The sequence below is a fragment of the Cervus elaphus genome, chromosome 11 (assembly GCF_910594005.1).
Source record: "Cervus elaphus chromosome 11, mCerEla1.1, whole genome shotgun sequence".
NCBI classification, from domain to species: domain Eukaryota; kingdom Metazoa; phylum Chordata; class Mammalia; order Artiodactyla; family Cervidae; genus Cervus; species Cervus elaphus.
In genome coordinates this window covers 38,240,197-38,256,654 of record NC_057825.1, presented here as the reverse complement: position 1 = coordinate 38,256,654, position 16,458 = coordinate 38,240,197, and the positions used below count along the sequence as shown (strand labels likewise).

General features: G+C 41.9%; 1 protein-coding gene across 1 annotated transcript in view; it reads left to right on the top strand.

Moving 5' to 3' along the window:
• ANTXR1 (ANTXR cell adhesion molecule 1) overlaps positions 1–16,458 on the top strand; it is a 252,957-nt gene that overhangs the window by 157,224 nt on the left and 79,275 nt on the right. Inside the window, exon 14 of the mRNA XM_043917596.1 lies at positions 13,067–13,108. Within this exon, the coding sequence (XP_043773531.1) occupies positions 13,067–13,108 (42 nt within the window). The remainder of the gene's footprint in view (positions 1–13,066; positions 13,109–16,458) is intronic.

Genomic DNA, 16,458 nt, shown 5'->3' with positions numbered 1-16,458 from the left:
CCTTGACTTGGCATGTGTAGACCCTTCCCAGTCTGGCCACAAACCCCTTCTCCAGCCTCACCTCCTACCCTCCTCCCTGTGTGTGCATGGACTCCCTAAGCACCCCGTGAGAGCTTCTTCATGGCACCAACCATGCTGTTGTTACTGATTGTTTACTTGTCAATCTTCCCTTATAGATATAAGCTGTTGGAAGCCGGGAGTGTAGTTCTGCAGACATTAACCATGCCCAGTTCAAGACTGTTACTTATAAATCTCAAAGTTCTTTGAGTAGTCAAATGGAAAGAGAGCTGTCTCCAGGCTCGCTCTGTTCTTTGGAGCTCCTTGAACATACCATGTAGTTATTATTGATCTCTTTCTGTTGTCTCCACTTGCTGAGATATTGTCATAGTCTTTATCTATTCTGTCTACAATTCCTCTTTGTAGTCCTGCTCATGATTACTCCATCTAACTAGTTTTCCTTTTTCCCACCTGGGAGAATTAGCTTCAACTTTCCTTGGTTTTCATAGCACTTTTTTCACACATCTGTTAAAGCAGGGGTCCCCAGCCCTCAGACCAGCACTGGTCAGTGGTCTATTAGAACCAGGGCTGCACAGCGAGAGGTGAGCTGCAGGCAGGCCAGTGAGGGAAGCTTCATCTATATTTTCAGCCTCTCCCTGTTGCTCACATTACCACCTGAGCTCTGCCTCCTGTCAGATCAGTGGCCACATTGGATTCCCATAGGAGCATGAACCCTAAATATGATGAGCTTGGATCATCACAAAACCATCCCTCCAGCCCCGCCATCCTTGGAAAAATTGTCTTTCATGAAACCTGTCCCTGATGCCAAAAAGATTGGGGATCACTGGACTAGAGAATTGTTTCATTCTAACACAACGATTCATTCATATATATGTTCCTGTCACTATACAGTGAACCCCTCCAAGGGAGGGAGACACTAGTCACATAAAATCATCCTACAAAGGAGTACAGCACCTGGCATGTAATTCATATGTTTTCCAAACTAAGCTAAAAAGCTAAATCATCTTGGGATATGCAAGGAACTCACAAACAGTGGAACTGTAGGGCATGGTAGTCTCATGAGTGTTTGTATCATTATTATTAGGTTTCATAAATTACATGTCTGTTAACACATGGTTTTATATGTATCAAACATTGCATAACAAAGCACATTTATATCTGCTTCTTAAATATAATCCTAGAAATGTGCCCATTTTATTGGAAGGTAAATGGGGTCAGGAGCCCTGAGCCAAAAGATCCTGCCCTATTTTGCCAGATGAGAAAGTTCTGGAGCTTGGTTGCCTAACAACATGAATATACTTGACACTACTGAACTGTACACTTTAAAATGGTTAAGAGTAGGTTGTGCATTTTTTTCCACAACTAGAAACAAAGCAAGAGATCCTGCTGTGCTGTGCTCAGCCACTCAGTCGTGTCCAACCCTTTGCGACCCCATGAACTGTAGCCCACCAGGCTCCTCTGTCCATGGAACTCTCCAGACAAGAATACTGGAGTGGGTTGCCATTTCCTACTCCAAAGAGATCCTGCTAGAGAGTCGCAATTCTTCTGCAACCCAGCTAATTAAACCACACTATTTAGGTGAAATCAAATTGCTACATTTCTATTCAAATAATAGCAAATATTCTTATTCAGTTTGTTGGAAAAGGATTATGTGCTTGTATTGAGAATGTCTCTTAATATAAACAAAATTCAGTTCCCTTTTGCTTTGCTTTGTTTTTAGTGGCCTTGTAGGTATTTTATAAACAGTTTTTAAAGAATTATGTAAAGGATCATTCATACCCTTATTGAATTTCCAGGGTAGCTCAACAAATAAGCCCCTTTGTCATCACCAGTGACAAATTCCAAGGGATGAAAACTAATCAGGAACTTGATATGCCTTAAATTGAAATAAAAATAAAGTCTTCAAATAATGCCCTCCACACCTTTAAGCATAATATTTAATTTTTAGGGCCAGACAACCAAACCTCACATCACCAAAGGGATTTACTGAAGTTTATTTAATAGAAACCTAACAAGTACAAGCAGCTCCTTAGCCAGGCATTTTAGGCCTAGATTCATCGTGCTTTCTGGACCCCTTTCCAGCCTCCACCCATTCCCATCTGGACACGCCTTGCTCTGAAACTTGCAAGATTACACAGAGTTCTGCCGTGGCCTGCCCTGCACTGCAAGCCCCAAACGCCCAGTCTGTTGTCATCTCCACCTTGCCCTCATAGCTTCCCTCATCCCTGCGGGGCTGGCCTTGACACTTGCTTGGGAACCCACCCACCAGCATCCTCGTGCCCCCAAGTGAGCTAGGAAGAGACTAGTCGTCATTAAAGACTACAGGGTTCCAGTATGAGATCATCATCCATCAGTTAAAGGCAAATCTTTTAAATTCATTTCCTCATGTGAAAAATTAGAAAATTGGAACCATATTGGCTCTAAGGTTGCTTCCTTTTATTCTCACCTCATGTAAGTGAACCTACTCCTCCCCTTCAATATGTCCTGGCCTGTGATCCTCAAATCTGGTTACACATCAAAATACGATGCAAGTAGTCAGGGGCAACATTTCTAAACAACATCCACTTGAGCTTCTTTTGACCCTGGAGCCCCTCTCCCTTGGCGTAGTCCTATCCCCACCCGTTAACATACCAGCACCTAGAAGTACACTAGTTCTTCCCAAATACCTATAGACATACTGATGTCTGGAAGGACACTAACATTCTGCCAAAGACTGTTTGGGAAACATAATCCCAGAGAATGCCAAATTGGCTGAAAGTCATATTCCTGGGTTCCTAAGAATGGCCCCATTCCTGCCCTTCTCGAAGGGTATGTCAACACCAACAAGTTCAAACACATTGTGAACATCATGCCCCATCCTTGCTCAGTGTGTGTCCTGATGAGATCCACAGCCACTCCCCCTGGCTGGAATCACCTTGCCCATAACCAAGGCAGACAAGATGCTCCTCCAAGCTTCAGGGAATCTGAATTCATGGATTTTTTAAAACTGTCTCAGTTTTGCAGTGCCTGGCACATTGTCTACTGGAGACTATGCATAGCCATTTTTTTTTAATTACCATGTAAGTCATTTGGGTCTTATCAACTGATGTTAAAATTCTTGCCACCATTCTCTCTTGAGTTATGGATGAGTTTTGCCTTTGAAATAATTCCAATCTTAAGGGAGATATGATGAAAGGCCAAGAATTATTTGGAATTTGAGTTCCAAATGCAAAAGACAAAAAAAGTTGAACTCATTTCTTTGAGAATGTCTTGTACTACATTCTAGATCAACACCCTTGGCAGTAGCCTTTACTAAACTTTTACAGTGTAAATTTATTGAATTCAGGCAGTACTTGGCCAGCTTTAATCAGCTGTGAGGTTTCTATTACATTTATACTGTTTGTATAGTAAGATTCATTTATCTGTCATCAGCTAGTATCTCATACTTGCTGGACATTCTCCACATTGCATTGCCTAGTTTCCCTTGGTTTCTTGATTTTAATTAGAAAGATATTTATTATAAGGTTAAGGGATCAGAATTGAAGTCTAGATTGTAAAAGCACAGCAACAAGCATCTCCTTCCATCCATGAGTTTAAAAGCATAGCAGCAAGCATCTCCTTCCATCCATGAATTTAAAGCCTTTTGTTATATGGCTTTTCAGATCTCATTGGCATTTCTTCTATACACAGCTCTCTTCTGATGGCTTCTCCTCACACAGAACCTATGAGGTCAGTGAAAGTTGCTCAGTTGTGTCTGACTCTTTGCGACCCATGGACTATACAGTCCATGGCATACCCCAGGCCAGAATACTGCAGTGGGAAAGCCTTTTCCTTCTCCAGGAGTATCTTCCCAACACAGGGATCAAACCCAGGTCTCCCACATTGCAGGTGGATATTTTACCAGCTGAGCCACAAAGGAAGCCCAAGAATACTGGAGTGGGTAGCCTCTCCCTTCTCTAGCAGATCTTCCTGACCCAGGAATTGAACCCGGGCCTCATGCATTGTAGGCAAATTCTATACCAACTGAGCTGTAAGGCCAGGGAGGTAGCAAAAGAGTTGGAATTAAGGTATCAGTCCAGAAGTCCCATAATATGTGATGTTTTAAATCAAAAGCTCCAATTGACTTTAAGCATCTAAATACATTTATTTGCATTAACCCCTCTGAGCTGGCACTAGTGATAAAGAACCTGCCTGCCAATTCAGGAGATGTAAGAGAAACAGATTCGATCCCTGGGTTGGGAAGATCCCCTGGAGAAGGAAATGGCAACCCACTCCAATATTCTAGCCTGGAGAATCCCATGGACAGAGGAGCCTGGCAGGCTACAGTCCATAGGATTGAACAGAGTCAGACATGATTGAAGAAACATGCCTCCTCAGCATGCAGGAGGTAATCATTTGCAAAAAATCAATTACTCCCAGCTGGTGATACACTAGACCTCATAGCAAAATAAAAACAAAAAATTCCTGGAAAAAAATGTATAATAAAATTTTGTTTTAAGTGCATAACCAGGATCACAAGAAAACAGACATTTCCAGGGACAAAATAAAGAAGGTTCTGGAAATTAGGTACTTAGCTGACCCTAAAGCAGTGGTGATTTTCTAATCTCAATAACCTAGACATTTGGTTTCATAGCTTTACATAAGTCCATAAAAGTTTGAGAGTAGGACTGAATCTTCTGCTTATAGCTGAGACCTTGAGTAAGGGGATGGGCTATGAGTTTGATGTGTGTGTGTGTCCCTAAAAATTTAAAACAACAACCTCTCAGTTTTAGAGTTCAAATATATATTACTTTGGGGTCTATAAATTACAAACTAAGAGAAAGGGATTCACAGTTTAGAAGTACTTAGGAATCTGCAAAATGAAACTTGAATCCTCTCTGGCAGGCTGATCCCTTAGCTTAGTCTTCATAAGACTCCCATAGGTAAATGCAAACTATGCATGAGTTCACAATTGAAAATTACCCAAAACTCAAGGAATATTATTACTCAGATTCCTTGGTGTTTTACTATGCATAGAAAGCACAAAAGACCAAAAACCAGTTGAGAAAGTCAGGCCCTGTCATTTGTCTTTCCTGTGCTCTTTACAAAAGTAACAATGGTTAAGTAGCAGATACATCAAAAGTTCTCTAAATACCATTATTTCTCCCATAACTTGAAGGATGTTTCTAAAAATGTCACTTCAAAAATTCAACAGACATTTATGATTAAAAAAAAAACTTCATAGAGGGAATATATCTCAACATAATAAACCTACAGCAAACATTATTTTCAGTGGTAAAAAACTGAAGCATTTCCTCTAAGATCAGGAACAAGGTAAGGGTGCCCATTCTCACTACTATTATTCAACATAGTTTTGAAAGTCCTAGTCACAGAAATCAAAGAAGGAAAAGAAATAAAAGGAATCCAGATTGGAAAAGAAGAAGCAAAACTCACTGTTTGCAGAAGACATGACACTATACACAGAAAACCCTAAACATGCCACCAGAAAATTTCTAGGGCTAATCAATGAATATAGTAAAGTCACAGGATATAAAATTTATGCACAGAAATCCCTTGCATTCCTATACACTAACAATGAAAACTCAGAAAGAGAAATTAAGGAAACAATCCCATTCATCATTTCAACAAAAAGAATAAAATACCTAGGGATAAATCTACCTAAAGAGACAAAAGACCCATATGCAGAAAACTGTAAGACACTGATGAAAGAAATCAAAAGCAATACAAACAGATGGAGAGATATATCATGTTCTTGGATGGAAGAATCAATATTGTGAAAATGACTATACTTCCCAAAGCAATCTACAGATTCAATCCCTATCAAAGTACCTATCAAAGTACCAATGGCATTTTTCATAGAACTAAAACAAAAAAATTCACAATTTATTTGGAAAAACAAAAGACCCTGAACAGCCAAAACAATCTTGAGAAAGAAAAATGGAGCTGGAGAAATCAACCTTCCTGATTTCAAACTATATTACAAAGCTACAGTCATGAAGAGAGTATGGTGCTGGCATAAAAACAAAAATATAAACCAATGGAAAAAATGTCAGAGATAAACCCCTGCACCTTTGGGCACCTTATCTCTGATAAAGGAGGCAAAAATATATAATGGAGAAAAGACTGCCTCTTCAGTCAGTGGTGCTGGGAAAACTGGACAGCCACATATAAAAGAATGAAACAAGAATACTTCCTAACACCATACACAAAAATAAATTCAAAATGAATTAAAGACTTAAATGTAATGCCAGAAACTATAAACCTCTTAGAGGAAAACATAGGCAGTACACTCTTTGACATAAATCACAGCAAGATCCTCTTTGACCCTACTCCTAGAGTAATGGAAATAAAAACAAAAATAAATAAATAAATGAGACCTACTTAAACTTAAAAGCTTTTGTACAGCAAATGAAGAAATAAACAAGGTTAAAAGACAACCCTCAGAATGGGCGAAAACAGTTACAAATCAAACAACTGACAAAGGATTAATCTCCAAAATAAATAAGCAGCTCATACAGCTCAATATCAGAAAAACAGCCCAATCAAACAATGGGCAGAAGACCTAAACAAACATTTCTCCAAAGAAGACCAAAGATGGCCAATAAACACATGAAAAGATGCTCAACATTGCTAGTTATTAGAGAAATGCAAAACAAAACTACAATGTGGTATCACCTCACACCAGTCAGAATGGTCATCACCAAAAAATCTACAAACAATAAATGCTAGTGAGAATATAGAGAAAAGGGAACTCTCTTGCACTGTTGGTGGGAATATAAACTGATACAACCACTATGGAGAACAATATGGAGATTCCTTAGAAAACTAGGAATAAAAAACTACCATATGACCCAGCAATCCCACTACAGGGCACAGACCCTGAGAAAACCATAATTGAAAAAGACACATGTACCCCAGTGTTCACTGCAGCACTATTTACAATAGCTAGGACATGGAAGCAACCTAGATGTTCATTGACAGATGAATGGATAAGGAAGCTGTGGTACATATATACCATGGATTATTACTCAACCAAAAAAAAGAATGGATTTGAGTCAGTTCTAGTGAGTTCTAGAGCCTGTTATACAGAACGAAGTAAGTCAGGAAGAGAAAAACAAATATCATATATTAACACATATATATGGGATCTAAGAAAATAGTATCAGTGAATCTATTTGCAGAGAAGAAATGGGTATACAGATATAGCGAACAGACTTATGGACACAGTGGGGATGAGAGAGTGGAAGAAATGGAGAAAGTAGCATGGACACACATACACTATCATGTGTAAAATAGATAACAGGTGAGAAGTTGCCATGTAACACAGAGAGACCACTCTGGCACTCTGTGATGACCTAGAGGGTTGGGGGGAGGGAAGGAGGTGATACATAATGGCTGATTTGCGACATTATATGGCAGAAACCATCACAATATAGTAAAGTGATTTTCCTCCAATTAAAAAATAAATTTAAAAATAAAAGCAAAATAAATAAATTAAAATGTCAATTCCTTATGGAATTTTAGCCCCATGAAAGTAACAGCCTAGTGAGGGAAATAGGTTCAGAACAGAACACTCAAAACCTTCTAAAGTAACACATTTTTTAGCATTAATAATACACTAAAATTTTCTAGCATTTTAAATGCTTTAAATTCTTAATTAGAGTAATGTGTGTATGTTAGTCATGCACTCAGTCACATCCAACTCTTTACAACCCTATGGACTGTAGCCCACCAGGCTCCTCTGTCCATGAGATTCTCAAGGCAAGAATACTGGAGTGGGTTGCCATTCCCTTCTCCAGGGGATCTTCTCAACCCAGGGATTGAACCTGGGTCTCCTGCATTGCAGGCAAATTCTTTACTGTCTGAGCCAACAGGGAAGCCCAACTAAAATAATGCTACAATATAAATAGCTCTATGCCTCAATTTTTTTAATATAAACACGTGAAGTTTCATGATGGGTTTGAGTATGATGTAGCCCCATGCCTCTGAGTTAACAGGACGGAAGGAAGGACATTCTTAGGACGAAGTATCACAACAACAGAGGTGGATGGCTGTGACTCATTGTCTTGTTATTCCTTCTGCACTGGCTTAAAATAGAAGCCCAGCTTTTGATGTCTTGCCAGGGTCCTCTTTTCTTAACAACAAAATAAAAGCTATTTGTGTGATTCCAAATAAGAACAAATGCCACAAATTTGTTTTTCTGCTGCTCTCAGCATTATAGCCTTTTCTTCATCCATGGCACATGCTTCTAATCCCCTGTAAAGCAAATGATGGGCCCCATGAGTTCCATTCTCCTTTCTTTGTGTTCTTCAGTGTGGTCTCTGATGAAGCTCTTGGGTGTCCCTCTGTTTCCTTTGCTCTCAGGGTATCTTCTGTCTCTCATGTCACGAGTTCTACCGAAGCTTAAGATTTTCCTCCTTCCCTGAATCCCTGACTTCTTTAACCAGGACACACATTTGTGTTAAGGCTGCTATAGTAAATGCTTTAGCGAATAAAAGTACACATGCTCACAAGTGTGATATGTAATTGCACTGCACAGGGGAAAACAGAAGTGAGAAAGCAGATGAGGTGTGTGTGTGAGAGAGAGTCTTGTGTATTTCTACCAGGTCACTACTGACAACTGGACAGCATCTTCACATTCACCTGATAGCACTTGTTACACCCAATATAATTGGCTCACATTTTTAAATGGTTAATGTTATATGAATTTTACCATAACCAAAAAAATCTAAAATATATACATGCATACTTAAGAGACAGTTCTGTTCCAGACCATCACAGACCAGCGTTCTCCCCAGTCCTGCCATGAAGATCAGACAAGTCCCTGAACCTCCTTCAGCTCCAAATATGCTTACAAATATGTCTGTTGAGCGATTTTCCTCTTAAACATTTCATTAAGGATCTCTTCACCCTTATCCATCTTCTCTTTGTCCCTCCTAATGAGGAAGGAGCTGACAAGCCCACCCAAAACCAAGAGGAAGCTCCAGATACCTTCTAAGAAGGGAAGTGGCCCAAATCAAGCCTAAGTTTGGTAGTGCTCAGCAACTTCTTGTGTGCATTCTTGTAAGAAATAAAGATCCTCCAGTCATACTAGTTAGAAGCCCAAAAATTATGCAATTAACTTTCAATTACATTTAAAAGTATGACAGAAAACCCTATAATGGAGACCTGCAGACGTGCAGACAAAGTAGGGAACACAGCGAGCATTTAGGCAGAAGGCGCTCCCAGTGAGAAGCAGCCAGGTACGTGGAAGGAACAGGAAGGTGACAGGAGGCTGAAGGGCAGAAGTGAAGGGGAGGGAGGTGGAGAGGAGTGAGGTAGGGAAGTGGGGGGCCATGTCTTGCAGATCTTGTTGGGGCTAGGGCAGTCTGCATTTTATCCTGTGAGCCTGGGCCAGTCTGTGTGCAGCAAGGCGGCAGTGGGCTGTAGGCTGGAGAGCAATGCAGGCTGTTGCCCAATTGCTCCTCCAGGCCACTGGGCTCGGGCCCTCGGTCGGATGAGGTGGGGAGGGATGATGTGGCTGTGATCTCAGAGCACTCCATTGGGTGGCCCAGGCGCTGGTCTTGGTATGAAGGTTTGGCTCACTCACAGGCAGCCCATCCAGCTTCAAGGCTTGGAGTAATCATATGACTTCAACTCAGCCTGCCTGGATCACACTTTGAGATGCTCTCTTGCCATCACTTCAGGATTGGGGGTGGGGGGCGGGTAGTGTTTAGGGGACAGAAGGCGGTGCTGGAGGCAATAGGAAGTCTCCTTCATTCCCACTGAATACAGCCAGACACCCAACCCAGAGGGCCAGATGGAAGTGCTTAAATCCTGTCTACCTGAACATGGTGGCATTTTTTCAGAGGCTCAGGTGGCCAGTTTACAAGTATGTCAGAGTGGAATCTAGATTATAGATTAGTCTGCTTTTGATTAACACTTAATAAATCTTGCACTTTGCTTTGTCTTTTGGGTTCCCCTTGGGACATTGTTGGCTGTAAAATTCAATAAATATCCAATAAGACACTGTGAACATCAGCTCACAGATGGGTTGGTCTGAGTGGTGGGCCACTTGGCTGATATCTGCACTTCCTGGCTGATGTCATGTGTTTAAACATATGTGGTAAAACACACTGCTGCTGACCCCTGTGAAGACCCTGGCCACTGTCAGGCGCCCTGGCCACTGTCTGAACACCAGCCTATCTCACTCATTTTATGAAGCTCTGGCTTGTAGGCTGCACCATCTGGAAATCACCATACATAGTCATTCAGTATATCTGGGACGGGGGGTAGGGGGTGGCGGGCAGTGTTAAGTGAAACCTTCATTAAAGATGTGATAAAAGCAAGAGACAGCGACTATAAGAAAGGGAAAGGGGACTAATAATAGTATGCACCATCTATTGAGCACCCACCTGGTTTCAGAACAAACATTATTGCTCACCGTGACTCAGTTCCTGCAAGGTTAGTGTTATTGCTCCCATTTCACAGAAGTGGACAGTGGAGGTCAAGGAGGTTCAGGGACTTGTCTGATCTTCACAGTCAGAAAGAGGCAGGTCTGGGGTTCACAAGTGACAACTATTCTATGCAGCAAGGGACAAGGCCGATTGCATTTTGAAGACAAAAGCCCAGCTGCTCTGCACCGAACCTCTGTTCACCTAGGGTACTCAGCAAGCACATAGCTCACAGCACTCTTGTCAACATCTGTCTGTGTTCCCAAGTCTCCTGCTCTCCTCCCACTTTCTTCCCTAAGACTGCCCTGAGAGAAGAGATGCATGCCAGATTGCTGTCCCTAGCTCCTCACTCCTCCTTCCATTTCCTATTTGAAAATCACCACTGCCTCTGGGACAATGGGAAGTCAGCATTGGGAGGTAATGACCCTCCTCAGAAATTTTTTTTTTAAGGAATTTGGAGCCAGTGTTAAGTGGGTGAGAAAAATCATGGCTTCATACTTTACGAACACCTTCAGCAGGTTTCTCACAATGGCCAGGAAATGGAGGCAAATGCAACAATAGTTTGAAATGATCACCTCTGCCTCTTGATTAATTGAATACTATCCTTTTAGGTGAGTGAAGGCTCAGTCCCCTGGCTGGTGTTAGTAGAGCCTCAAGTGAGTGGCCTGTCTCAGCATGCAGAGATAACATTACAGATAGTGGTAGCATGGGTGGCAGCAGTGGGGATCAGAGCCCAAATGAGGTCCCAGAATAATCATCAAATGAAAGGTGGGATGTGCTTAGTAGGAGGGACGGGGAGGAAGATCTGCCTAGTAGGCAGCCTGCTCTGCAGCCAGTAGAGCTCTCCAACCAGATTAAGAAACTGGTCCCATGGACAGCACCTGAGCACCCATCCACAAAGTGATTCAGGCCAGCGCTGATGCTAACACATCAAAAGATACATAATGACTTTTGTATCTACCAGAATTCTCAGAGGAAAAGGACTGCATGTTGGGATCCCAACATTCTGATAATAACGTTTGGAGTATGAGAGGAGGGAGCCTTCGAGGGACGTGGTGGTTGTTCAGTCACTAAGCTGTGTCCCACTCTTTGCAACCCTATGGACTACAAGATGCCAGACTTCCCTGTCCTTCACTATCTCCTGGAGTTTGCTCAAATTCACGTCCATTGAGTCTGTGATGCTATCTAAACATCTCATCCTCTGCCACCTGCTTCCTCTTTTAACTTCAGTCTTTCCCATCATCAGGGTCTTTTCCAATGAGTTGCCTCTTCCCATCAGGTGGCCAAAGTATTAGAGCTTCAGCTTCAGTCTTCCCAATGAATAATCAGGGTTGATTTCCTTTAGGGTTGACTGGTTTGATCTCCTTGCTGTCCAAGGGACTCTCAAGAGTCTTCTCCAGTGCCACAGTTTGAAAAGCACAGTTTGAAAGATTCAGTGTTCAGCCTTCTTTATGATCCAACTCTCACATCCATACATAAATACTGGAAAAACCATAACTTTGACTATATGGACTTTGTGAGCAAGTAATGTCTCTGCTTTTTAACACACTGTCTAGGTTTGTCATAGCTTTTCTTCCAAGGAGCAAGCATCTTTTAATTTCATGGCTGCAGTCACTGCTACAGTGATATTGGAGCCCAGGAAAATAAAATCTGCCATTGTTTCCACCTTTTCCCATCTATTTGCCATGAAGTGATAGAACAGGATGCCATGATCTTAGTTTTTTGAATGTTGAATTTTAAGCCAGCTTTTTCACATGGTAGAGTCAGAGTGAATAATGGCCAAACTGCCTTGTAAAAAATTTTAAATAGAATTAACTAAAAGGTGGCAAGAGCTTTCCTTTTATGAATGGGGTGTACAAGTTGGAGATAAAAATGAGGACAGGTGGCTTACTGCCACCCCTCTGTCCTCCTCGCTTGTCCTTCTCCCACGTGTTACCCGTCCTCTCATTGGTTAGAAGTGGCTCCCAATTGCTTGCCTTCCCAAAGTGACCACACATCTCTCTTTAACCCAGATGATGTGGTGTTTGCGGAGTCCAGTCTTGGAATATTGATCTGTAAATCTTTGTACCTCTTCAGTTTCAAGGCCCCGAAAGGAATCCCTGGTTACCCCTTCTTTGCTGCCTTCTGTTGGGAATCAGTCTGCCTGACTGTCACACCATCCCTCCAAGAGTACCACCTGGGGCCAGCAACAGTTAATGGGGTTGCCAACAGTCTGAGTGTGGTCCATACCTAACTGACCTCTGCAGCACTATCTTAACTTCTGTTGTGTACCATTTGTGTTAGACATGCAGCGGTCTGGGTAGATTGGTGAATGAGTTGATGCGGGAATGACTAGATGAATAAATGAGTGAATACATTTGCAGGACAGTTACCTGGGGTAAGAGATGAAACTGTTACCTATGGAATATTTTTTTCTCTATACAAAACTAAAAGAGGCACAGTTGAGTGTGGAGCCCTCAGCTTGGGTCATGCTGTAATTACTGAGTTATTCTGCCCAGAAAGACATCTGACTTGCTTGAACCCATTACAGTGGTAATTATGGCCACACCACCCAGGAACCTTTTGAAAGCAGGCCTCTTGGAAAGCAGGTGGATGGAGATTTCTACTCATTTGTTCATTTTTTTTTTCCTTTTCAGATTATCAAGGAGGTCCCTCCACCCCCTGCTGAGGAAAGTGAGGTGAGTGACCAGGTGGGCTGGGTGGCGGGGTGGGACAGAGAGCTGACTGCGCTGGCCCCAGACTCAGGCCCCCACAGAGCAGAACTACATCAGGCCCAGATTCCCACTGCATATAAAGCAGCAAAGAGGGAGGTCTTTGGCTCTTTCTTAACCAAGGATAAACAGGAACTGATCTGAACTGACAGCCGGAGGCGCAATGGTTTTTGGAAGGTTTTCTCCCTGCAAGAAAAAATTGAAATGCGAACATAAATGGTTTTCTCAGTACAATTATTTGGAGCCCCAAGGTACTGCTTTTTCCTCCAAAACAGACAGATGCTGGATCTCTTCTCCCTGAAGAGACAATGCTTTTTGTGTGTGGATCTGAGTGAATTTGCCACATTCTCCAAACAATCAGTGATTCTAGGAACAAACTATGCTTAAATATTACATTTTCCTTTAATTTAAAACAATGTTACCTAAAGACTTGCCAGGCAATAAAGAAAATATACTTGCACCCCGTCCAGTATGCTAGTATTCTGGCCTTGTATAGGATATTAGCTCCTCATCATCGGAAAGGAGAAAAATGTCTTACATTCCGTCATAAATTGTCCAATAGGCAGATCTGGTCATGTGTGGCCTAGAGGCGTTAAAGGCTAATGGTAAGAAGGAGCATCCCTGGGGAGCAGTGCCTGCCCAGAGCTTTTCCTGGTCCTCTGATTAGTCCTGGGATAGCTGGCTTCCCTCAATGTGGCATTCATAAATTTAGAAGCCAGAGTACAGGTCTGCAAACTTAGTGGCTTCCAAAGAGATATCAGTGAGGTTTCCAGTTCATTTTCCTTAATCCCTAAGGTAGGTTGCATGCAAAGTGAGCACCACCCCCTCACCATTCCTCTTCCCAATGCCTTTGTCAAGTTTCCTTCATACAGAAAAAGAGATAATGATTAAAATTCCATGTGGCTCTTATATCCTGAACTATAAGCTTGTAAGCTAAGGGATTTAATAACTGCAATCAATTAAAGCGCATCTTGTTGGAATGCTAACTTTCTGCCCAGAAATCAGTGGAGGAAATTACATTGCTGTGCACAGCTAAGGGAGGGGAAAAAAAACTCTCCTGACATCCACAAAAGCCTCTTCTTAATCCTTCAAGAGAAAGCACCGTGGCTAGCTCCCCCAGTTCCAATTTGGCTGTGGTTCTATTGTGTGCAGCTGTGTCTTATACTCCCTGAGAAAAATAGGGCAAGAAACTCTCGATGAGGTTGCTCTGTTTGCCCTGAGGTGAAGAATGTTCCCTTTACTCATCATGTTCAATTAGCGGAGTTATTACCCTTTCTTCTGCTGCTGGCTCTGCATTTGCCTTTGGAAGGTGACGTGGCAGCCACCATGGCCAAAATCCACCAAGGGTCTTAGGTCCAAGACTGTGGGGTATGGTTGACCCCCAGGCCCCAGCATCTAGCATAGGACTCCATGCACAAAATAAATGCAATAAGTATTTGTACAGTGAAGTCCTACAATTCTGGAGGAAAAAAATAAAGCCCAAGTCAGTAAATCACCAAGAAAGAATAGCTAAAAGCAAGAGAAGACAAGTAGTTGAATTTTTCCAGTTTCATCCAATATTGTTATGGGAGTCATACTTTCACCTCTAGAAGGCAGACCTGAAACACAGTGACAACCTGGGGACCCTTGAGACCTAGCAGGCTGTGTTAGACCTATAGGAGCGTCCATGCTGGCCAGGGCAGGCTAAAGGGGGCGCTGATTCTCCGGACATGCATGCTGGCCCTGATTGCTCCTTGGCCCTGTGAGCTCAGCAGCCCTCATCTCCTTCCTAATGTGTTTTGGCAGAAAAAAAGAAAATAATCATAAAAAATAAATCCCACAGAAACAGTGATGTAACCCAGCCCATGAAAGTATTTTACACAAAGCCCTGAATCACAGTCCAAACCTAGACAACCTTCTCCACTCTAGCTCCCTGTGTTCAAATCCCACCAGCCCTTCAAGGACAGCTCCTGTGCTGTAATTTCCTTTCACCACAGCTAATTTCTCCTTTCTCTGTATTCCCAGGGTATTTTATTGACATTTTCCTTCTGCATCAAAGTTTAAGATTATTAGCTATACTTGAAGGTCAGGATCTATATGTAATTGATCTTTGATTTATCCCCAAAGGATTTACAATATCTGACATTAATAGCCAAATGAGGTTAAACGCTGTCTGCCATATATATGAACAAGTATCAATTATCCAAACTTCCATCAGCTCTATAAGCATCATATCCTAAAGGTGATAAATATACTGAGAAAATGAACACAACTTTATAATGAACTCTCAGTTATCCTCTTTATTCTTGTTGTTGTTCAGTCACTAAGTCATGGCCGACTCTCTGTGACCCCATGGACTGCAACACGCTAGGCTTCCCTATCCTTCACTATCTCCTGGAGTTGGCTCAAACTCACGTCCATTGAGTCGGTGATGCTATCTCAACATATCATCCTCTGTCGCCCCCTTCTCCTTTTCCTTCAATCTTTCCCAGCATCAGGGTCTTTTCCAATGAGTCAGCTCTTCATATCAGGTGGCTAAAGTATTGGAGCTTTGGCTTCAGCATCTGTCCTCCCAATGAATATTCAAGGTTTATTTCTTTTAGAATTGACTGGTTTGATCTCCTTGCTGTCCAGAGGACTCTCAAGAGTCTTCTCCAGCACCACAACTCAGAAGCATCAATTCTTTGGCACTCAGCCTTCCTTATGGTCCAACTCTCACATCTGTACATGACTCCTGGAAAGACCATAGCTTTGACTATATGGACCTTTATTGGCAAAGTGATGTCTTTGCTTCTTAATATGCTGTCTAGGTTTGTCATAGCTTATTCAACAAACCTCTGTCCATAGTTCTTCAGACACTCTACCAGATCTAGTCCCTTTAATCTATTAATCACTTCTACTGTATAATCATAAAGGATTTCATTTAGGTCATACCTGAATAGCCTAGTGGTTTTCCTTACTTTCTTCAATTTAAGCCTGAATTTTTCAATAAAGAGCTCATGACCTGAGCCACAATCAACTCCAGGTCTTAGCTGTATAGAGCTGCTGCTTCTTCAGCTACGAAGAATATAATCAATCTGATTTTGGTATAGACCATTTGATGATGTCCATGTGTAGAGTCAACACTTGTGTTGTTGGAAAAGGGTGTTTGCTATGACCAGTGTATTCTCATGACAGAACTCTGTTAGCCTTTGCCCTGATTCATTTTGTACTCCAAGGCCAGACTTGCCTGTTACTTCATATCTCTTGATTTCCTGTTTTTGCATTCCAATCGCCTATGATGAAAAGGACATCTTTTTTTAATGTTAGTTCTAGAAGGTCTTAAGGTCTTCATAGAA